Here is a 19,688-nt window from a genome sequence, read left to right on the forward strand (position 1 = left end):
GCCATTCAGTGCGCGATAGATGGCGCTTTAGTACTATTTATGAACCGTTTAATAACCATTATCTTCCGGTACAAAACCGAGCTGGAGAAAAATATTTGATATTACATGTAAAACATATAACGTTAGGCCTTCTGTTTTGAAGTTGAAAGGTAAAACAAAATCAAATTTAAATGACATGTAAACATTATTATTATTACTTACACTCACTTTTAAATGATTAAATTACAACAATAAAAACTTTTATTTTTTTTATTGACAAAAAACAGCAAAATACAAAACTCTCGTTGGAGAAAGAGAATATACACATACATGTAATTACAACAATAAAAACTTTTAATTTGGCGTTCCTCTCATGAATCCACGGAAGTACGGACGCCTTGCGAGACAACAGAAGAACTACAACAAAACCCCCTTCGTTTGCTCATGGAAAAAACACAGCGCTCAACATTTCTCGGAAGCCCTCTCAAGTATTAGCATTTACTAAACAGAGAGAGAGGGGAGACACACTCGGCCTACAGGCAGCCAGTGAACCCGACCTGTTAGAAAAAAGTACACCTCGGTGTCCGTGTTTGTATTTTATAAAGGTAACGTTACGTTTGTTTATCTATTTATTTAGCTCGTTAGCAAAGCGACTTCCTCTTGTGTCTATGAAGAGCAGATGCTTCGCTAGCTGTCTAAGCTGGATTATAACGCTACTTATAACGCGTTTACAAGGTGAGCTTATTTTCTTGATGAAAAGTTGTATTAAAGTCATATAACTAAAAAGGACGGTAATAAATCCCAATGAAGGCTGTGCGTGCTATGTAATGTTTGTTTGTTTGTTTATATAGGCGAACTAAGCTTGTGGGAGTTTATTTTCAGTTTTCTGTTTATGTAACAGTAACCCAACCCCGTGTTACACGATATATGGAAAATAAAGTCTCTTTTAAATGTTTCTAGTATGACTTTAAGAATCTGAGCTGCTTTAAACATGAGATGATGAATGTCGAAATTACATTTTCCTATGCAGTCTCTGCCAATAACTCTTGTTGGTTTTTATTACAGTTTGACAGCTTGGAAGCTGATTATGGTAATTGATACCAACTGGTGAGAAGCATGGAGCTGTACTGGTACATGTAAGTTTTTGGGAGACTGTTGATGTGATTACAGTTGTATTGTGTACTTTTTTGTTTTAACATTGCATTTTGTTTATTCAATTTTGTTTCTGTGTATGGCATGTCTGTTGCTTTATCTTGTTTTAGAGTCGTCATAATATTTATTATGATTAAGATCTTCTTCTACATCTGCTGGTATCGCTCAAGGCAAAGACAGCTTGCTGCGTACCTCAGCAATCCCCGAAACGCTCAGATCGTCATTGTGGGAGGACGTGCATACCTGCACCAGATCTGTGAGAGACAAAATGTGAGTAAAACGACAACTTCAATTCAATCCGTTTTTGTTTAATAAGGTGTGGCTAAGTTGGTTGTGCGTCAGCCGCTTCTGATAGAATCGCTCTTTGGAAGAATGACATAGTTTAGCTTCCTGTGTAGTACAGTGTGGGTCTTCACAATTCCGTGTACATTCAGCAAAACAATAAGACAGACTCAAGCGCAATATGTTATGGTAACTTCTGTTTACGTATGTATGGTTAACTTTACTCCTTAAATGGCATTTCACAGAAGATTTTACTAGGTAAATGACAGAGAAACTGATAAGCTGATAAGCAGACAAATCTTTTCCCCTTTAATTAAACACTTGTCGGGGGAAGTATTTAAATCCACTTTGTATAACCTCCATCACTGTTCAGTCAGTATAGATGCATACATTACACCAAAATTCAAACCATCACAGAAGTACTGGGATAAAAGTTTATAGTTTGGATAAAAACACTGATGTCTATGGTAGCGTAACTTGGCGCTTCAAATAAAGATTGTATCAATTACATTTGTCGCCACCTACTGGTGTAACAATTTGAGCCTGAACGATTTATCGGTCTGCCGATTTTATCGGCCGATATGAGCTTGTCGCAGATATATCGGCATCAGCGAGTACCATGTTTTACCATGCCTGATATGGATCTAGCTTACTGCATTGAGCAACAAGTGTCTCATAGTAACTGCCGAGCGAATGCACAGAGTAGCATCATAACAACTTTCAACACACTCAAATACTGTATCTAATATAATAAAAACAGTGCTGCGTTACCCCACATACGCATGACCGGAAGAAGCGGAAGCACTCGCCTGCGGCATAATAAAAGCTCAGCGAAATCAAGGCGTCATCAAGCTAAGCCTTTGTTTTGAATAAGCAACCTCTAGCGGTGGAAAATTACATATTGTGGCTTTAAGTTGTTTATTTGGAATCGTGAGAGAATCGCAATCTCTATTTTAAACAAAAAATGATGATTCTCAATTATCTAGAATTGTGCAGCTCTAATATATATATATATATATATATATATATATATATATATATATATATATATATATATATATATATATATATATATTTCATCATATAATATATATTTTTTAATCTAGATTAATCTCACTGTAATCTTGGAATTAATCTAGATTAAAATGGCTCATTTGAATTCTGCCGAAGGCATTCAGAATATGTGTGCTCGTAAGTGATCGTTTGTCTTTTTGTAGTTTGAATAATAAATAACTTCTGTCCCTTTAAGACCTGACGCACGCATGAATCCCACTGTTCCTGTGAGCTGGGTACGACTGTGTTCGCGTTAAAACTCACCAAGATGGGCATTGAGATATTTTTGAGTGGATTTGACCATTAATAAACTGGAAAAAGGAGCTCATTTTTGCACTTGTATGTCAGAGGCGGCTTTATTGCGGTATGTGTGTGTGCGCTTCAGATGTGAGCGCGAAATCTGCGTGAATAAGTAGAATTCCCGTCATGTGCAACCCCTCGCGAAATTCAGACCGGTCACACCAATACTAACACGCTAAAGAAAAATCCAGCAGAACACCAGTTCGCAATGTTCAGAGGATTAAACGGACTGAATGAGAGTGAGAAATGAGAGAAATTGAGTATCGTATCGTTTCAGATATTTCAGTATCGACTCATAGCGAAATATGGATATTTTTGACAACACTAGTAGGCATACACATAGGTTCGTTCTCTCGCCCCCTACAGTGCAATTCGGCTAGGTATACATCCGCGCTAAAATATCAAGGTGAAAGTCATCATAGCTTGCGTAGTATAGACCCAGCTCCCAACCCAACTTTGAGAATAGATTAACGGCGATATTTTTTTTTATCGCCCGATAAGAGTCTCGCGTTAACGGCGTTAACGGCCCACCACTAATATATATATATATATATATATATATATATAAGGGTATGGGGTTACGTTTCTGCCACATTTCTGAGTGTGCAAGATCATATTTTGAACGCGCAAAAGGGAGTAATGCGGAGAAATGTTCGTCTCGCAAATAATAAAGTATTTTGCACGGACGAAAATCAATTTTGCATTTAAATTACCTTCATTTGGATGTGCACAGATGTTTTCTTTCACATGTGCAACGTTTCAGTTGCTTGCTCTCCCATACCCGCTCTGATTGCTCTCTAGCCCAGGACGGCTCGCTTGCTCAATAAAACCCAATGTTACAATATGCCATAATTCCAGCCAATCAGAGATGAGACTGCTAAATTCTGATTGGCTGGCTTAACAACCCATCACAAGACTCCCACACGTAAATATCTTTTTTAAACTAAATTAATATAAAATCGTATTGGTACATAATGGCATGTCCCAGTGTTTCCTACACCTCAATTAAGTGGTCGTTCTAACTTCTTACTGATCTTCAAGTTATGTAATTATTGTTATGTAATGGGGCGGCAGTGGCTCAGTGGTTCATGTAGGTTGTCTACAAACCGGAAGGTTGGTGGTTCGATCCCCGGTTCCACCTGACCAAGTGTCGAGGTGTCCATGAGCAAGACACCTAACTCCAGCTGCTCCCGACGAGCTGGATGGTGCCTTGCATGGCTGACACCGCCGTCGGTGTGTGAATGGGTGAATGTGAGGCAATGTGTAAAGCGCTTTGGATGGCCATTGGTCTGTTAAAAGCGCTATATAAATGCAGTCCATTTACCATTTACCATTGGAATTTGAATGTGACCGAGCCAGGGTTTCTTTCTAATGTTACACGTTTTCAGAAATGAAGATGGACAGACTTTTCCCCTTTTAATTAGTTAAGTGTGTATATATATTAAAGAAATTATTACATTTATTCAATAAAGATGCATTAAATGGATCTAAAGTGATCAAAAACACCAAATCAGAATATTAGAATTAATTCTGAGGGATCATGTGACACTGAAGGCGAGTGATGGCTGCTGATAATTCATGCTGATAATTGCTGATAAAACATTTTAAAATATTTTAAATGTGTTATAATATTTCACTGGGACGGTGACAGGTAAGGGGTTAAAAAACCCTGTTTTAAGGAGATGAACAGGTGGCCCTTCACTGTTGTCCGGGACACATCAGGGCCGATTAGCTTTTACACTATAAATGTTAAGGTGTCATACATTTTTTTAATGTGGGTTGAGTAATTTGGACCCTTTTGAAACGTTTGTACACTTAAACATGTATCTGTAATTGGATCACCCAAAACCGATCTTAAATGGCGTCTTAGTCTATAGGGGAATCTTTAATATATCTGAAAACAGGACATTTGAATCCACTCACAGGTTTCAGTTTGCTTGGTTTTCAGACTGAACTGGAGTGTGCATTCAGTGGAAAGTTGCACATTTTCAGTGTGAGTGCATGTTCTGTCTGTCATTAATCTACAGGGAAGGTTTTGGTGAACTTCCACTTTTACTGTGTCACAACACTATTGTTGACCTTGGTGCTCTGCATTTTTTTTTGACTCGTGATGTAAAACGTTTCACTCTCTAAACTCAAAGCTACAACAAGGATCCGTTAAACCAAACCGAGGGCAGGAGTGTCAGGTCTCGAGTCTGTGTTATTCGCACAGGCCACTAAATGTGTGAGCTCTTCTGTTCAGAAGAATAGTTTCTCTTGTTGGTGCTCAGCACTTGTCAAAACTAACCAGTACCTGTGAAAAATCCAGAAGAAGCAGACTAGATGGAACAAGAACAAGAGCAGGACCCACAGCTAAGAGCCGTGACAGTGCTGACAAAACCTGTTAGGAATGTTATTGGTTTTTTTGGCTGTTTGGTTAAAGCGTATTCACTTGTACAGTCAAGTTACGGTATTTGTGACTGCATTATAAATGAGATTTATTTAAAAGATTCCGAAGTGTAGAATGTGTTCTCACTGTAGAGCGTGACTCAGTCACGTGACTTCACTTCACCCCGCACACGCATAAACATCCAGTTTAAACATTAACATCCACATACTGCCATTGCACTGCACTTTACTTTCCTATTGTTACTGTGTAACAACCTGTAATAAACCTTGCACATTATACTTCTTTATATATACATATATATATATTTTATGTTAACCACTTATTTTTAAGTCTACAGTTTATCTCACTTATCATATCCACCTATTTTTTATATTTTTATTTTATCTTATTTCCTATTTTTATCTTTACTTGATTTATTTATAATTCTACTTATGTTAATACTTTTATTCTAATTTTATTCTATTTCTATTTTAATTTCTTGTAACTATTATTTGCACTGTCCATGGAGCGGACCTGTTTACATTTCACTGCCAGTTGTATATTGTGTATATAACTGTGTATGTGACAAATAAAACTCTTGAATCTTGAGCTGTTTTGAAGCTTTAAGGCTGCATTTTAAATTCAGAAAAAGACCTTTGTTTCTAAATGAAAGCATTCAGAAAAGCATCTGGAAGCAATTTGTAGCACAAGTATTGAAGGCTGTTTCAAGTCAAAGAGATTTGCCATTCAAATAAGGTTGCTATTTGAATATTTCGCTGGATATTTTTGGATAAAATGGACATTTATTAGCCCTTCATACCATTGCAAGCTGAATTTATATAGGATGTATTCCTGTAAAAATGTTCTAGATTATCTCAGCAGTTGTTTTCTCTTTCTTAAGATATGGGGAGGATGAAATATAGGCCTATTTTTAGAAACCCAAGCGGCCTGTAGCTCTCCACACAGGAAATGCCCTTAATTTGACAACAAACAGTTCAGATAGATGAGATACGTTTGCCCTGCTTACACACTCACTTGCCAGTAGTTGTTTAGTTGTTCTTACTGTAGTTTTATAATGCAGTTTGCCTTATGAAGTCATTTGTTATGGCGTGCTGGTATATCACATATTGGTTAAATTGTAACCTGTTTAATGCTAAACAAACCGCTTTGTGGTGCAATAGTGTCATCACAAAGGGAAATACCGGACCATTAAAGGTCCCATGGCATGGCATTTTTCTATTATTTTATAATGTTTCCTGAGGTGTACTTATATTGTTAGTATGATTTTTACATCATAAAATGTCATAATTTAGAAATAAAAGGCATTTTTTCTATACTGCTGTTTGCCCTGTGGCTGAATGCCCTGCTTCAAGAGGCGTGTCTGCTGTGAGACTTCAGTAAAAACGCCCACTGTTGTGATTGGCTGACATCTTTGCATTTGAAATGAGCGGAGGGGGCGTGGTTTAACGAGGTCTAACAGGCACGAGCTGCTGCCAGAGAGACGGATGGACCTGAGTTCACTTCTCATCAGTTCTATCAGTACGTCTCAGTTCAGTGAACTGTTGTAGTTAGTAGCATATACTTCAGGTTATTAGTCTATTTCTAGTCGGAGGGGCTGTCACTCATGTCAGAAAGTTTGTAACTCTAGTAAATCAGCGCTGACTGGAGACGCGAACCGTTTAGAACGATTCAGTCCGATTTGGTGAACTGATTCGGTTCACTAAAAAGAACCGATTCAAAAGAATGATTCGTTCGCGAACCGGACATCACGGAGACGGAGCGATTGCTAACTAGGGATGTGACGGTGAGGAAATTTTCCCACCGGTTAATTGATGTGTGACAACACCGGTAATACCGGTATCACCGGCGGAGGCTTTTAAATCACTAATTCTATCTAACCGAAAGTAACATGCACACGACCGCTCTGAACTGAAAACGCGCCAGTGCGCGCACACCGTGACTGACCGCTCGTCTGTAAATGCGCGCTCTGTGAGGCCATGGGCGCGTCTCAATCAGTTCCCTAGTTCAGTAGTCAGGGCACTGATCAAGCATTGATCAGTCTATGATTGAGATGCACGCCATGAATGCACACTGTTAGTTCGCCCGTAAAGCCTCGTTTATACTCGACGCGCCCGCACGAGCGCGAGGGTGCGCGCGGCAAAAATAAATCCGCGCTGAGGCTCGCACTGCGGAGCCAGGCGAAAGTAAACAATGCGCGCTCTGTGCGGCCGTGCACATTTTACTTTCGGTTTTTAATTAGCGCCAATTCGGCTGCCGGTTGCTTGAATTGTGGGTTCATTAGCCTATTATTTTTAATGAAAAACACAACAACAAAACAAATGACAAACTCCCTTAAATAGGCGCTTTTACGTTTCGCTTTGAAACCAAATCTTCCGCGATCATCTCAGTCAGCTCCTCACTCTTAAATCTGATGAATGACTCCTGCCGCTGCCGAGACTCACGGTCGGATCCTGCTTTATTAAGCAGACACATTCAGTTTTTATTTGTATTGTCTGTTCTCTAACTGAACTAAATTATTTTATTACTATAAAAAGAAAAAAAAAAAGACGCCGGGCGGTGCCACGGTGGGCAAGTGATGTAACCGGTGTGGAGTCTGGACACCGGTAACACCGGCAACACCGACTATCGTAGCAAGCCTATTGCTAACAAAGTTATTTATAGTAACTACTGAGTTATGAGAGCGCTGTCAGTCAGCGCGAGTTTACTGTGTTTGTATCTGAGAGTTCTGAATAAACACGAGTCCCAGTCACACCGAGTCCGTCTTCATCATTATTACCAACTTTGTAACACATGCAAAGTACCATTACAGCTGTCGAGATGAACGAGTTACGAGTAAGTGTTGAAAATAGCATTATTTTTAGATATTTTCCTGTCATATGAAAGGCGTCAGTGACGCGCATTGAGTACACAGCGCAAATAAAGACACAACAGCAGGAATCGAATGTAATCCAGTTTATTGTGGGGAAAGCTGGCTAGCCTAGCCGGATACCCTCACACTTACCCCCCGTCTGCTTAATCTCGCGCCGCGTAAGGCGCCTCCGCTGTGGGCCAGATGCAGTACTGGGGGTCGGTGATGTTGAAGGCCAACCGGCCAGTGCAGCCCGAGCTTCGGCGTGTGAGGTTTATCTCTAAAGATGTGAGTCTGCTGATGTTGAGCAGAAACGACTGTATGCACATTTTAGAACAGATAGACGCAACGAGGACGTACAAAAACACTGACTCACAAGATAGTAAACACCGTTCTGTCGGGAGAGAGAGAAGCCGCTGAGTGTGCACGAATAATAAATAATTAGCTACACATCAGAAATCACTGATCACAGATCAGAAGGAACTGAAAAAACACTTCTGTTTTCATTTGTACATCCAAACACTGAGAAACTGCCATCGTTCACTCGTTCACAAGCAATGATCTCTCGAGCGTTTGCATGGGCGTGCCAGATTCTCTGGGCGGAGGAAAGGGAGGTAACCGTTCCTGCTTGGACGTCAAACCAGGAGACTTCAGGATTGGCTAGTCTGGCCTGTCATTTTCTCAAAGGCAGAGAGAGACAGCCAGAACTCAGGTTTACACCGATCAACATTTCTATCCACTTGGGGACAATATTCAGGCTAGGGTAACTCATATTAATGTTGAAAAACCTCATAAAATGAAAATTTCATGCCATGGGACCTTTAAGATCCAACCTAAAAAAATACTTTGTCTTTATGCCAATTTTCATGTGAACTATGACACACACAAAAAAAAAAATGGAGAACTGTCTCATATCCTTATTGAAACAGAGATAACGTGTTTACAAGCCAAACTGTGACCCCAAGGTCTTGTAGGTTACAAGTATCAAAAACATATAGGCCTGGGCAAGAGATTGCACAATTACACCTTTTAACAGCAGGCATCATCTAGATCTTGTTTCACTGCCACATGTATTTAAAATCGTCTTTAAGATGCTTTTTGTGTGTAATATGCCTGATTCCTATCTGATTGTGGGTGTTTAACTCCCACTGCTGCTCTGCTCCACAGACATCAATCTGGCCCAGTTGGTACGGAGTTCAGGAAGACGGCTCGGTGGGCGAACCCTCCGCCTCTCTTCCACCATCATCCTCGCTGTCTCAACTGGACATGCCTCCTCCATATGAGGCAGTGTCTGGAGGTAAGACTGACTCACTGTACGACTACACCCTAGTCTGCATTGGGACAGAAATAGTTTATTTCAAGATTATTAAGAAGATGTAAAAGTTTGCACTGGACCACTTTAAATACCACTGGTACCCAAAAATAAGTATTATTTTATTGTTATTATTATTGTTTAATCTTTTTTTTTTTTCCTTGTGAATTTCTCTGAGACCGTACATGACACACAGTTTTAGGGACTGACATTACAATTCCAAAAAACTGTAATTTTGGGGAATTTTACAGGGGGGTTTTTAGTTGCATTTTTTTTGTAAATATCAAGTAGTATTTGATTTGACTGGATTATTTATTTCTTGTAAGCTTATTTCTTTTAAATTCACACCTCAGTACAATTACAGAGTTTTAAGGAGTATGATATACAGCTCTGGAAAAAAATAAGAGACCACTTAACATTGAGAAATGTGCAGCACACTGGAATGAATAAATCACTAAAAACGCAATGTGAGTCTCTATTCTCGATGATACACTGCAAAAAATGCCTTTCTTACTTATTATTTTTAGCTTGTTTTCAGTCCAAATATCTAAAAAATCTTCCATTAAGAAGCATTTACTAGACACGCAAAAGTTTTTGCTTAAAATAAGCAAAATAATCTGCCAATGGGGTAAGCATAATAATCTTGTTTTCTGTTTCTGTTCTGTTTTTGCTTGTATTATTTTGCTTACCCCATTGGCAGATTATTTTGCTTATTTTAAACAAAAACTCCCTTAATTTTGAGTTATTTCCCCCCAAAACAAGACAACTTTTGCTTGTCTAGTTAATGTTTCTTAATGTAAGATTTTTTAGATATTTGGACTGAAAACAAGACAAAAATACTAAGTAAGAAAAGCATTTTTTGCAGTATATGTGTGATGTAATCAGCCTGGCCTTCTTTACATTAGCGCTGTTTTGGACTGTTTGAATGAATTCAATTTCTGGATCACTGAAAACTTTCCCAGAGGTTAACGGCTTAAAATGGCCTGATCACAAACAGAGAAGCAGAAATGGGTTAAAGAGTTAGAATGGAAATGTCCTCCTACCAGGGTTACGGGTGCTGCAGATGTTCAGTGTAACTGTGATCAATTCCCGACTTCTAACATCATCTAACTGCGTGACGAAAATTACGTTAATGACACAGCTTCACATACTTCTGTAATTTATTTGTGTTAAATTATTGTAACGCATTAAGGAATTTAAATTAATCGCATGCGTTAATGGTGACAGCCCTTATATATATATGTATATATATACACTGTATGCATGTGTGTGTGTATAATATATACATATATACATACTGTGGGTTTAAGCCTTAAACCGCAGGATAAGCCTTAAAGTGCCCCTATTATGCTACTTTAAAAGTTCCTAATTTTGTTCTCTAAAGTCTCCAAGTTTACATGCATCAAAGGTTAAAAAACACTTAAATTTTCTCATAATATATATTGCACATCATCTAATTTCTCAAAGAGTCTGAAAACTCAAAGACTCAGTCTCTAAATCCTCCTTGCCATGAGCATACTCTGCTTTGATTGGTCAGATGGCACCGTATACTTTGATTGGTCTACCCGCTTACATTGTGTGTCGGAAATGAAATGGCCATTACCATATCTGAATTCCGGCTCCGGATCTTCCTCAGCACTTGTATGCACAGTGATACGAACAGTAACGATGGCGGGGGTTTTTTGTTGTTGTTGTTGATTTTTTTTTTTCCATATCAAATCCTCATACTTTTGAAGTGCATGGAAAGTGAATTCGCACTGCAGAAAATAACATCATCTCAACATGTCGACAGCACAAACTCTCTTCAGTCTCAGACTGCAGTGTTTCCGGACAGGTCAAAGTAGACGTTGTTTGTGGGCAGCCAATGAAGACCATAGGCTGGCATTATGCATTTGTTACATTTTTCCATAGGTATGTAACAGGAAGTGGGCCTGTAATTGCTGACTCGTTTTGGTAGTTCAGAATCGGTTTTTTTCACTTAGGAGTGGGGCTGGAGCAGAATATTCGTTCGATGGGTTGGTATTCGATTTTCAATTTGGGGATTCTAATATTCTGTAGTTTTTGTTGTTGTTTTTTTAGCACACCTTGTATCCCCCTCGAAACGGTTCTCATTCGTGCCAAATCTGGAAAAATACAAGACTTTTTTTTGTCGTTGTTTACAATTATTTTATAGCCTAGCAGTTTTTAATAGGATGGACAGTTGAATAGGACCCCAACCTCGTTATACTTAATAAATATATTTCCTTCTTCTTAGTGTTCCCTGCAACAGAGTATTCTCAGAGCGCACAACTGCATGAGCTTATACGGAAGAAGCGCATGCCTGAGCTTGCATTTTGGGCTTAAGCTGTGTTGGTTTGACTTTGTGGAAAATAGAATAATAGAATCAAAATGTATTAGCCTTTTCACCCGTTAGTGATCTGACAGTGAGAATTTTCCCTTACCGTCACATTACAATGCTTGTTCTCTGAACGGCTGTCAACGAATGACAGGCGTTCGGTTTGTCAATTCGGGGGCGGGTTGCTTAAATTATGGGTTCATTAGCCTATTTTCTTAATGAAAAACACAACAACATAACGGTACAATGACAAACTCCCTTGAATAGGCGTTTTTAAATTTCGCGTTGAGACCAAATCTTCCGCGATCATCTTGTCATTCAGCTTCTCACTCTAGTGATGAATGAAATTTGACTCCTGCTGCTGGTCTGTGCTGCGACTTTGGCAGACACGTTCAGTTTTTATTTTGTAGTGTCTGTTCTCTAACTGAAAAAAATTATTTTTACTACTATAATATATCAAAACGACGGTGGGGGGGTGGTGCCGCGATGGGCAAGTGATGTAACCGTTGTTATGCCTGAACACCGGTAACACGACCATCGCAGCAAGCCTAATATTACCCATTTTTATCAATCTAAATTAATCTACTGCAAAATATAGGAGCTTGTTCTGGGACGTAACAGACCTGTGTGCTTTGTATCATGCTTTTATTAGAGAACAATATGTGCAGCCCCTTTCCTCCGAAGCTTCGAATATTCGATGTTGATTACTACCGAAGCTTCGAAACTCAAAAAAATGGTATTCGGACCAGCCCTACTTAGGAGACAATAGCTTTATTTGTTGTGCACTCTGATCTTTAAACATTTGCAGACGTTTTGCATACACACTGCATGAAAGGTAATATTTGAAAAAGCGTAATAAGGGCACTTTAATGAAACCATTTTGTTTCATTAAACCATTTGATTCTGTTATACAGTCATGGATGTTTTGGTCAATGGAGTGTTGCAAAAAGTTAACCATAAACAATGGCATAGGGACTTGTCTGCTAATCATTTTCTAGTTGCATTTTTAGCATATTTTTAGCTCTCTGTATATAGACCAAACTCCAATATTGTTGCAGCGTACATGTAGACTGTGCACTTAAAATCATCTCTGAAAGTGCTTTTCCAAGTGATCGCTCACAGCGCAGCTGGAATGTAAATGATTAAATGTTTGTTGAACACTGACGTTCTTTTGTGTGTCACAGTTTAAGTTCATCTCTAAAAAGAAATCTCTCCACGAGAAGCTTAATACAGTAATGGTCGATATGTTTACAAGAAAATCACCAAGAATACATATATGGTATGGTGAGGAGGCTGCCCAGTCTCAAGGGTTAGACCAACGTGAAATACTTCACGTCTCTTCACCCTAATATGAGAAACAGCATTTCAGTCACATTACATTTCTCTAGGAATCTAGTCTTGTGCTTTCACCTACTATGCTGTATGCTCTGTAAATGGTTAACAGGGACAATTTTATGACAAGAGGGAACAACAGTTGGAGAGTGGGCCTGCAGACATCAGCCCAAATTAGACCAATGCTTCTTAATTGGCAAGTTTTGTAACTGAGACGTTTATGAACACCAGCTGCCAGATATTGACATTTAAGACACGGAAATGATTGAAATGAATTTGGCAATCGAAGCTTTTTGCGTTGGGTTTACTTCAGTTCAGTTTCTGTGCTGAGACCGATTGTTCATTCAGAAACAGAGAAGGAAATCTTCGGGTGCTTGTGTGGATTGGCAGCAAACGGAAGATTCTGTCTCTGTTCTTCTGTATTACTTCTGTGTTCTTCTGTTCTTCCCCTTTTCCCCTTTCCATTTGTACTCTCATTATCGCAAACAATGTCTCATGAGTTTATAAACATCGGTTTTGGTGCATGTAGCGTCTAAAAGAACTCCAAGAACAAGACACGAGGTTGAAGATGCAACACGTGAATATACTCTTTCCTTTGACCCAGAAGAGTGAAAGATAATACCTTCCGGGCAGGATGTGGTTTGTGTCAACCTTCAATGCCACATCATTCAGTGTTTCCACCGTCTCTAGATATTAAAGTGAAGTGCTGATGGAACCCCCCCCCCCCCCCCTTTCTCCAAATGCTGTGTGTGTAGTTTGTGCCACCTGTTTTGTGGAATTATTTGGCAATATTTGCTTTTGTTTGCTGTTAAAAGACCAAATAAGGCAGGCATTGGTGTTTGCATTGGCCTGCAGCATGAAACAGGAAATGATCAAATTTTTTTTTTTTAAGAACGACCTTTCTATTTCATATTATGCATTTTACATTGATGAGTCATCGAAAAGTTTAGTTGTGCAGACAGTAGCTGAGTCTAGTCTTATTACTGTTATTATTATCCCTCTTTTAATAATAAATTTGTTTTTTTAGTTAATCAAAAGTTGATTTGTTTTGATATCTCTTTATTTACACTTTTAAAAGTAGATTTAAAAATTAAAAATGATAATAGTTTTTTACAGAAATTAGTGTAAAATTACTAACATCCAGGTCTGGAAAAGTATTACAGTGTTTCAGACTACAGTGTTTCCAGACTATTTCCCCTATTCAGTTAATTTTTTCTAAAATTTTATATTTTCTAAAAAAATTATAAATAATAATAATTATCATACAAGCAGAGTAATTTCATGGCAAAAGTCTATTTCAGACAACCCTCTGACCAGTCTTACCCTATGCCGCAAGTTTGATTGACAGGCGATCTTACCAATCACATTGCCGAATCTGCCGTTTTGTCTGACAAAGCAGTCAGGAGAGTTAGTAGATTTACTGACGTCTTTCCGCAGTTGAAACAACATTTATTTTAGTGTTCATTCATGTTTATTTCATGCTTATCAATGAACTACAAGGAAGAGATAATCGGTTCACGAGCAGCTTTAACTGAGGCGCTACAGCGATCACGACACATTAAAGAGCCACAAAACGCTATTTATTGTTTAAATTTATTTTAAAAAAAAGACAATTTCAAAGTTGAGACTTTGTTTCATATCAAAAGTAACTTGCTCTGTCCTGTCTTTCGGCGTGTTGTCAGTGTCCTCTTTGCTCCGCAATGTATGAGAACATCATGTGTGTGGCGTGAGAGCGCCATGGCTTGTCGGACATAGCAACAGTAACTAAAGGGGGCAGGTCTTTGCGAACGGTCAATAGACCCTTTTCACATTTCCGGGTTTCTCAGAGCGGAAGTCGTCATAGTTGGGTTAACCCTCTGGTGCTCTTCGGTCATTTCTGACCGGAAAATTTTCTGTTTTGAAATTTAAAAAATTACTGCTTTATCGGAATGATATGAAACTTGGTGACTTTTCTAGCATTAGGTATGTAAACACTGGGGTCATGATTCGAGCATGCTAATTGGTCGTAAAAAAAAAAAAAGTAGCGTTCATTGTTACCATAGGAAATGAATGGGAAATCGGCAAAAACACAATTCTCTGAATATCTGTGTGTACAATCTAGAAATCGGCCACGATGCAGAAAAAAAAGTACACCGCAGTAAAGGGGTGACACTCTAAAACATCAAGAGTGTAATATTGACACATCCACTCACACACGTACACTTATACACACACACACACACCTATGAAAAACTGAACCTATGAACCACATTTGGAATTTTTAAAAATCAGTTTCATCAGAATGATATGAATCTTGGTGACTTTTCTAGCATTAGGTATGTAAACACACAAAAACATTGAGGGCATGATTCGAGCATGCTAAGTGGTCGTAAAAAAAATACTCCCACTTGTGCTCTTCGGTCAAAAATGACACCATAGGAAATGAATGGGAAATCTGCAAAAACACAAATTCACAGAAAAAAAAAATCTATATTTCTAACAAAAAAAAAAAAAACAAAAAAAAAAATATATATATATATATATATATATATAACGGGTGAAAAAATATATTTTATATATATATATATATATATAAAACTTTATAATAAATAGTCTTTGAGATTTTTTTAAATATATATTCAAATCCACCAAAAAAAATCATTAAATGTGTTCAAAACAGAACTAGGGAAATCTCAAGCCTCTCATAGAGACCTCTAGTGATTACACCATAGACTGTAAAAAAATATGGACGTAGTGTCCGTGACGTCACCCATAGGATTCTGATGAGCCGTTCTGAAGCGCAAAGTATGGACGAGATGGCCGTTGCCACGCGATGACTAACAGACAGCAGATAAATGGCTATCCACCTGTCACTCAAAGTGGCCACGCCCTTAATTATGCAGAACTTTAATGCTTTATATAATGTAAACGAATGAGTTATAAAAAAATTCACCCCCCTCACAGTTGTCATGAAGGGAAAAATTAACCGTATAGACCAAAACCACAATTTGTACCAGGCTGTAAACATGTTTTAATCTGCGGTAAAGTTGGGCATTTTAACATGGGGCTCAATGAGATTCTGCACCCTTCTGGAGCCGGCCCCTAGCGGCCAGTCGATGAATTGCAGTATATGTCACTTCCGCATTGACTTCAAGAGAAACTGCGGGAGGTTGCCGCTTGGATTACACCCATGGTTGCATGATTTCTTTAATAATTCCAAAAGAGGGCGCTTATCTGCCTTCAAAAAAAATATTTTGAAGGCCTAGTCTCTATTTTAACCAGAAATACTGCAATAATTAAAAAAAATATATGGTATAATTTTCAATGGCAAAAATAGACCATAATTATTGCATAAATATAAAAAAATACCATCAAATCATCTCAAAATACAAAATTAAAAAGATACAATATTATTGAAGAAAAATACATTGCATTGGTTTTACTAGGGTGGAGGAAGTTTAAGTTTTAGGTGTCCGGTCACTTATGCCCGGGAAGACAACCAATGCAACCCCTAAACGAAGAGCACCAGAGGGTTAAATATTATAGCTGTGAATGAGAGAATGCATTTAATATTTTTTTTTTGTGCCCATTTGCTCACATAGCAAAAGAAAAACGCCACAGTAGTAATAATTTCACAATTTTCAAAAAGAAGGAAAAAATAGAGTGAGATTGATAACGGAAGTGAAAAGACAGAAATATGTACATTTTTACCATCAATCCCCATAGACGCTGTATTAAAAACACCCTCACAGCAGCGGTAACTTTTTTTAATTATAATTTGATGCAAAAGTAATAAAATACAAAGTATTAGTGTTATAAATGTACATATATTTAAAACAAAATTAAAATACAAAAACTTTGCAGGATTTACGATATTGATGTCTGTGAAAAGGGTCTATTTACTGATTGTCGAACACGACTGAATTAATCCAAGGCGTGCATTTTTATTATGCAAAATTTTGGTTTTTACCATTTATGTTAAATATGATCTGAAAAAAATCTACAGAGATGTTTGAAAAAATTACGTTTTTTTTTTGTATTTAATTTTCTGTATTTACTTTGTTTATTGGGTTATTTTGGTGTCATGTTTTACCCTGCTGATTTGTACATATATTGGCCATGCTTTTATACAATATGATCTCTGATATATCATGTGGCTTTATTTTACCACCTGTATTATTACGCTGGTTATCAGTACATTTGAAGGTTAAAATACAGATTTCGGTACTCCAAGAACATTGGTATATTAACATTACATCACTCAAAGAAATAAAACAGTTACGGTGCCAAACATATACTGGCACCAATATGCCATTCCGTAATACCGTAATCATTGTCACAATATTTTTTAACCATAGCTGCCATTTTTTTTTTACTGTAAATTTAACAAAATGTATTTTACAATGGGAAAACATTTATGTTGTCTGTTTTTTTTGTTTTCTTCGCCATTTTTAAACCTTTTGCATGATCATTGTGCTCTCTCGTCTTTATTTTGTGCAGCAAATGACCTGAAGCCTCCACCATACAGCGAGTACGCTCAAAACGACGATACTGATGCATCCCTGAGCATCGCCATCCCGGACACCAACGATTCCAGTGCAATTAGCGATGCCCCACCCCCTTACACGCCCAGCATCACCTCTCCAGCCAATCAGCAAGTAGACAACCACAGCCAATCACAACCGGAGGGAAGTTCAAGTTAAACTTCTTTCAATATAGAAACACAAAGAGGGCTAAGTAGCCCATCTAGTCTAGTTTTTCCATCTGGACATATTTTCTTCTCAAGCAAATTATACAAAGAAAAAAAGATTTCACATTGGCCGTGGATCTTGCTCGTTCTCTTATGACATGAGAGAATTTGGATAGTGCACAATAGGCAGTATAAAGAATGAGACTGGCCTGATGCCATCTTCTGGCAGAGTCGAGCACTGCTCTGCCCACGCTGGTGTACCGGTGCTTTCAGTTCACCCATGCCTTATGCTCATTTCCTCCAGCAAAACCACAGCGCATAGCCATACGGCAAACACGGCCATTCCCATATTTTGAACCGATTACTTTCACCATCATTTATATGCAGCAGTGTTGAAGACTAAAGTGTGGCTGCTTGAGGAACTGTAAATAAGCTAGTGGGTTGATTGCCGAGCACATTCTGCTTAGACAATGTCTTTGACACATTTCTTTCTTTTCAAAAAGTCCCAAAGGGTGAGTTTAAAGGTGTAGTTCAAGTAAAAGTGATCATTCTGTCATTTGCTCACCCTCATGTCACGACTATGTCAATGGTAACCGAAACTGTTAACAGTCTTATGTTCAACAGGAGAATGTTTTACAGCGTGACATTTGGAGGTGAAATGATGATAGAACTTTTTGTCTGAACCATCTCTTTAAAGTATAGAGGTCTAGCCTCAAGGTTATTTATAACCTCAGTATATATGTGATGACAATTTCAACAAAACAAAAAAAATATTACCCTCTGAAGCACTTTTAATGTGTGGTAATTGCCTTAATTCCGTCTGTTAGTAAGTGTCCAATATTCCTGAATCAACCAGAGCCGGTGTGGATAATGTGGCTAATGGTTATGACTCGTGTAAATGTGCGCAGTCCTACTCTGTGTTGTATCGCTTATCAGGTTTAATGTAACACACTGATGCATTTGAGATCACGGTGACCTTATTAACAATTTCTGCTAACCGAAATAGACCTTCCATGTGTGTGTAAGTGTGCGTGTTAAGGCATATGTTACGTGTGATGAATTCAAACAGAACTTCCTTGTGAAAATGTTTATGTGCTTTAGTGAGCACATTAAGTCATCTCTGTGCAATTGTTAATATATCAGGTTCACATAATGGGATCAATATTTTTTCTATTTAAAATAAAAAAAGTCCACATGAAAGGATGTGATTTAAGTATGCTTTTAGAATGTGTGTGTGTAGTTCTGTCCCCCGAAATCCCGGTCCTTCACCATGTAATTTCATTTAATCATAATTTGATTTAAAATCCTAATCCTACAACATGTATTATCTCATTTAAACTGAAGTACTGTATATGCTATTTTTGTATTTATGGAAAAACCCTTTGAATCTCTTTCAAAAATAAAGAATTGGTGAAATGTCATGTTTGAAAACAACTCATTTCTCCAACAAACTCAATGGTTTCATACGTTTTGTTCAGTGGCATCAGTGGTATGTATTAATCGCGCAGCTGCATTTATTTATTCAGAAATACAGGAAAACAGTAACATTGTGAGATATTATTACGCATTTAAAACAACTTTTCTATTTGAATAGATTTTGGTAATGGCAAAGCTGAATGTTCAGCATCATTACTCCAGTCTTCAGTGTCACATTATCTTTCAGAAATCATTTTAATATGATGATTTGGTGCAACATTTTGATGACGTATTGAAAACAGTTGTGCTGCTTAATATTTTTGTGGAAACTATGAATATAAAGTTCAAAAGAACAGTATTTATTTGAAACATAAAAACGATGTAAATGTCTTTACTGTCACTTTAAATCAATTTAATGCATCATTGCTGAATAAAAGTAATTTCTTTTAAAAATTTCAATTAATCACAATAGAATACTACACACTGTATACTATTCATTGCATACAATGTTTTTTAAATACAGGAAATAACTGGAAATATGTCCATTCCATAATGTACAGTATATATTGTATGCTATGTTCTTTAAAAAAACTACAGGAAGAAGTTTTTCCAATTTTTTTG

At 37.7% G+C, this 19,688-nt stretch overlaps 1 protein-coding gene across 2 annotated transcripts; it reads left to right on the plus strand.

Moving 5' to 3' along the window:
• The first annotated feature begins 381 nt into the window (after positions 1–381).
• On the plus strand, positions 382–19,105 carry LOC307119487 (uncharacterized protein). Of its 2 annotated transcripts, none has more exons than XM_079805771.1 (5): positions 382–714; positions 1,045–1,115; positions 1,242–1,401; positions 9,171–9,300; positions 17,462–19,105. In XM_079805771.1, exons 2-5 carry the CDS (start codon positions 1,096–1,098, stop codon positions 17,662–17,664), a joined length of 513 nt encoding a protein of 170 aa, XP_079661897.1. In that variant the 5' UTR covers positions 382–714; positions 1,045–1,095; the 3' UTR covers positions 17,665–19,105. The 2 variants fall into 2 exon arrangements, with proteins under 2 accessions (XP_079661897.1, XP_079661898.1); XM_079805772.1 differs by having other exon boundaries at positions 416–584.
• Positions 19,106–19,688: the final 583 nt, after the last annotated feature.

This window comes from Gobio gobio, assembly GCF_949357685.1.
Source record: "Gobio gobio genome assembly, chromosome: 23".
In the NCBI taxonomy this organism is placed as follows: domain Eukaryota; kingdom Metazoa; phylum Chordata; class Actinopteri; order Cypriniformes; family Gobionidae; genus Gobio; species Gobio gobio.

Excerpts from the sequence above, each read along its gene's own strand:
- LOC307119487 (XM_079805771.1), top strand. The coding sequence starts at position 1,096 with ATGGAGCTGTACTGGTACAT. Across the intron at positions 1,402-9,170 it reads AGATCTGTGAGAGACAAAAT|ACATCAATCTGGCCCAGTTG; the intron begins GTGAGTAAAACG and ends TCTGCTCCACAG. Across the intron at positions 9,301-17,461 it reads ATATGAGGCAGTGTCTGGAG|CAAATGACCTGAAGCCTCCA; the intron begins GTAAGACTGACT and ends TATTTTGTGCAG.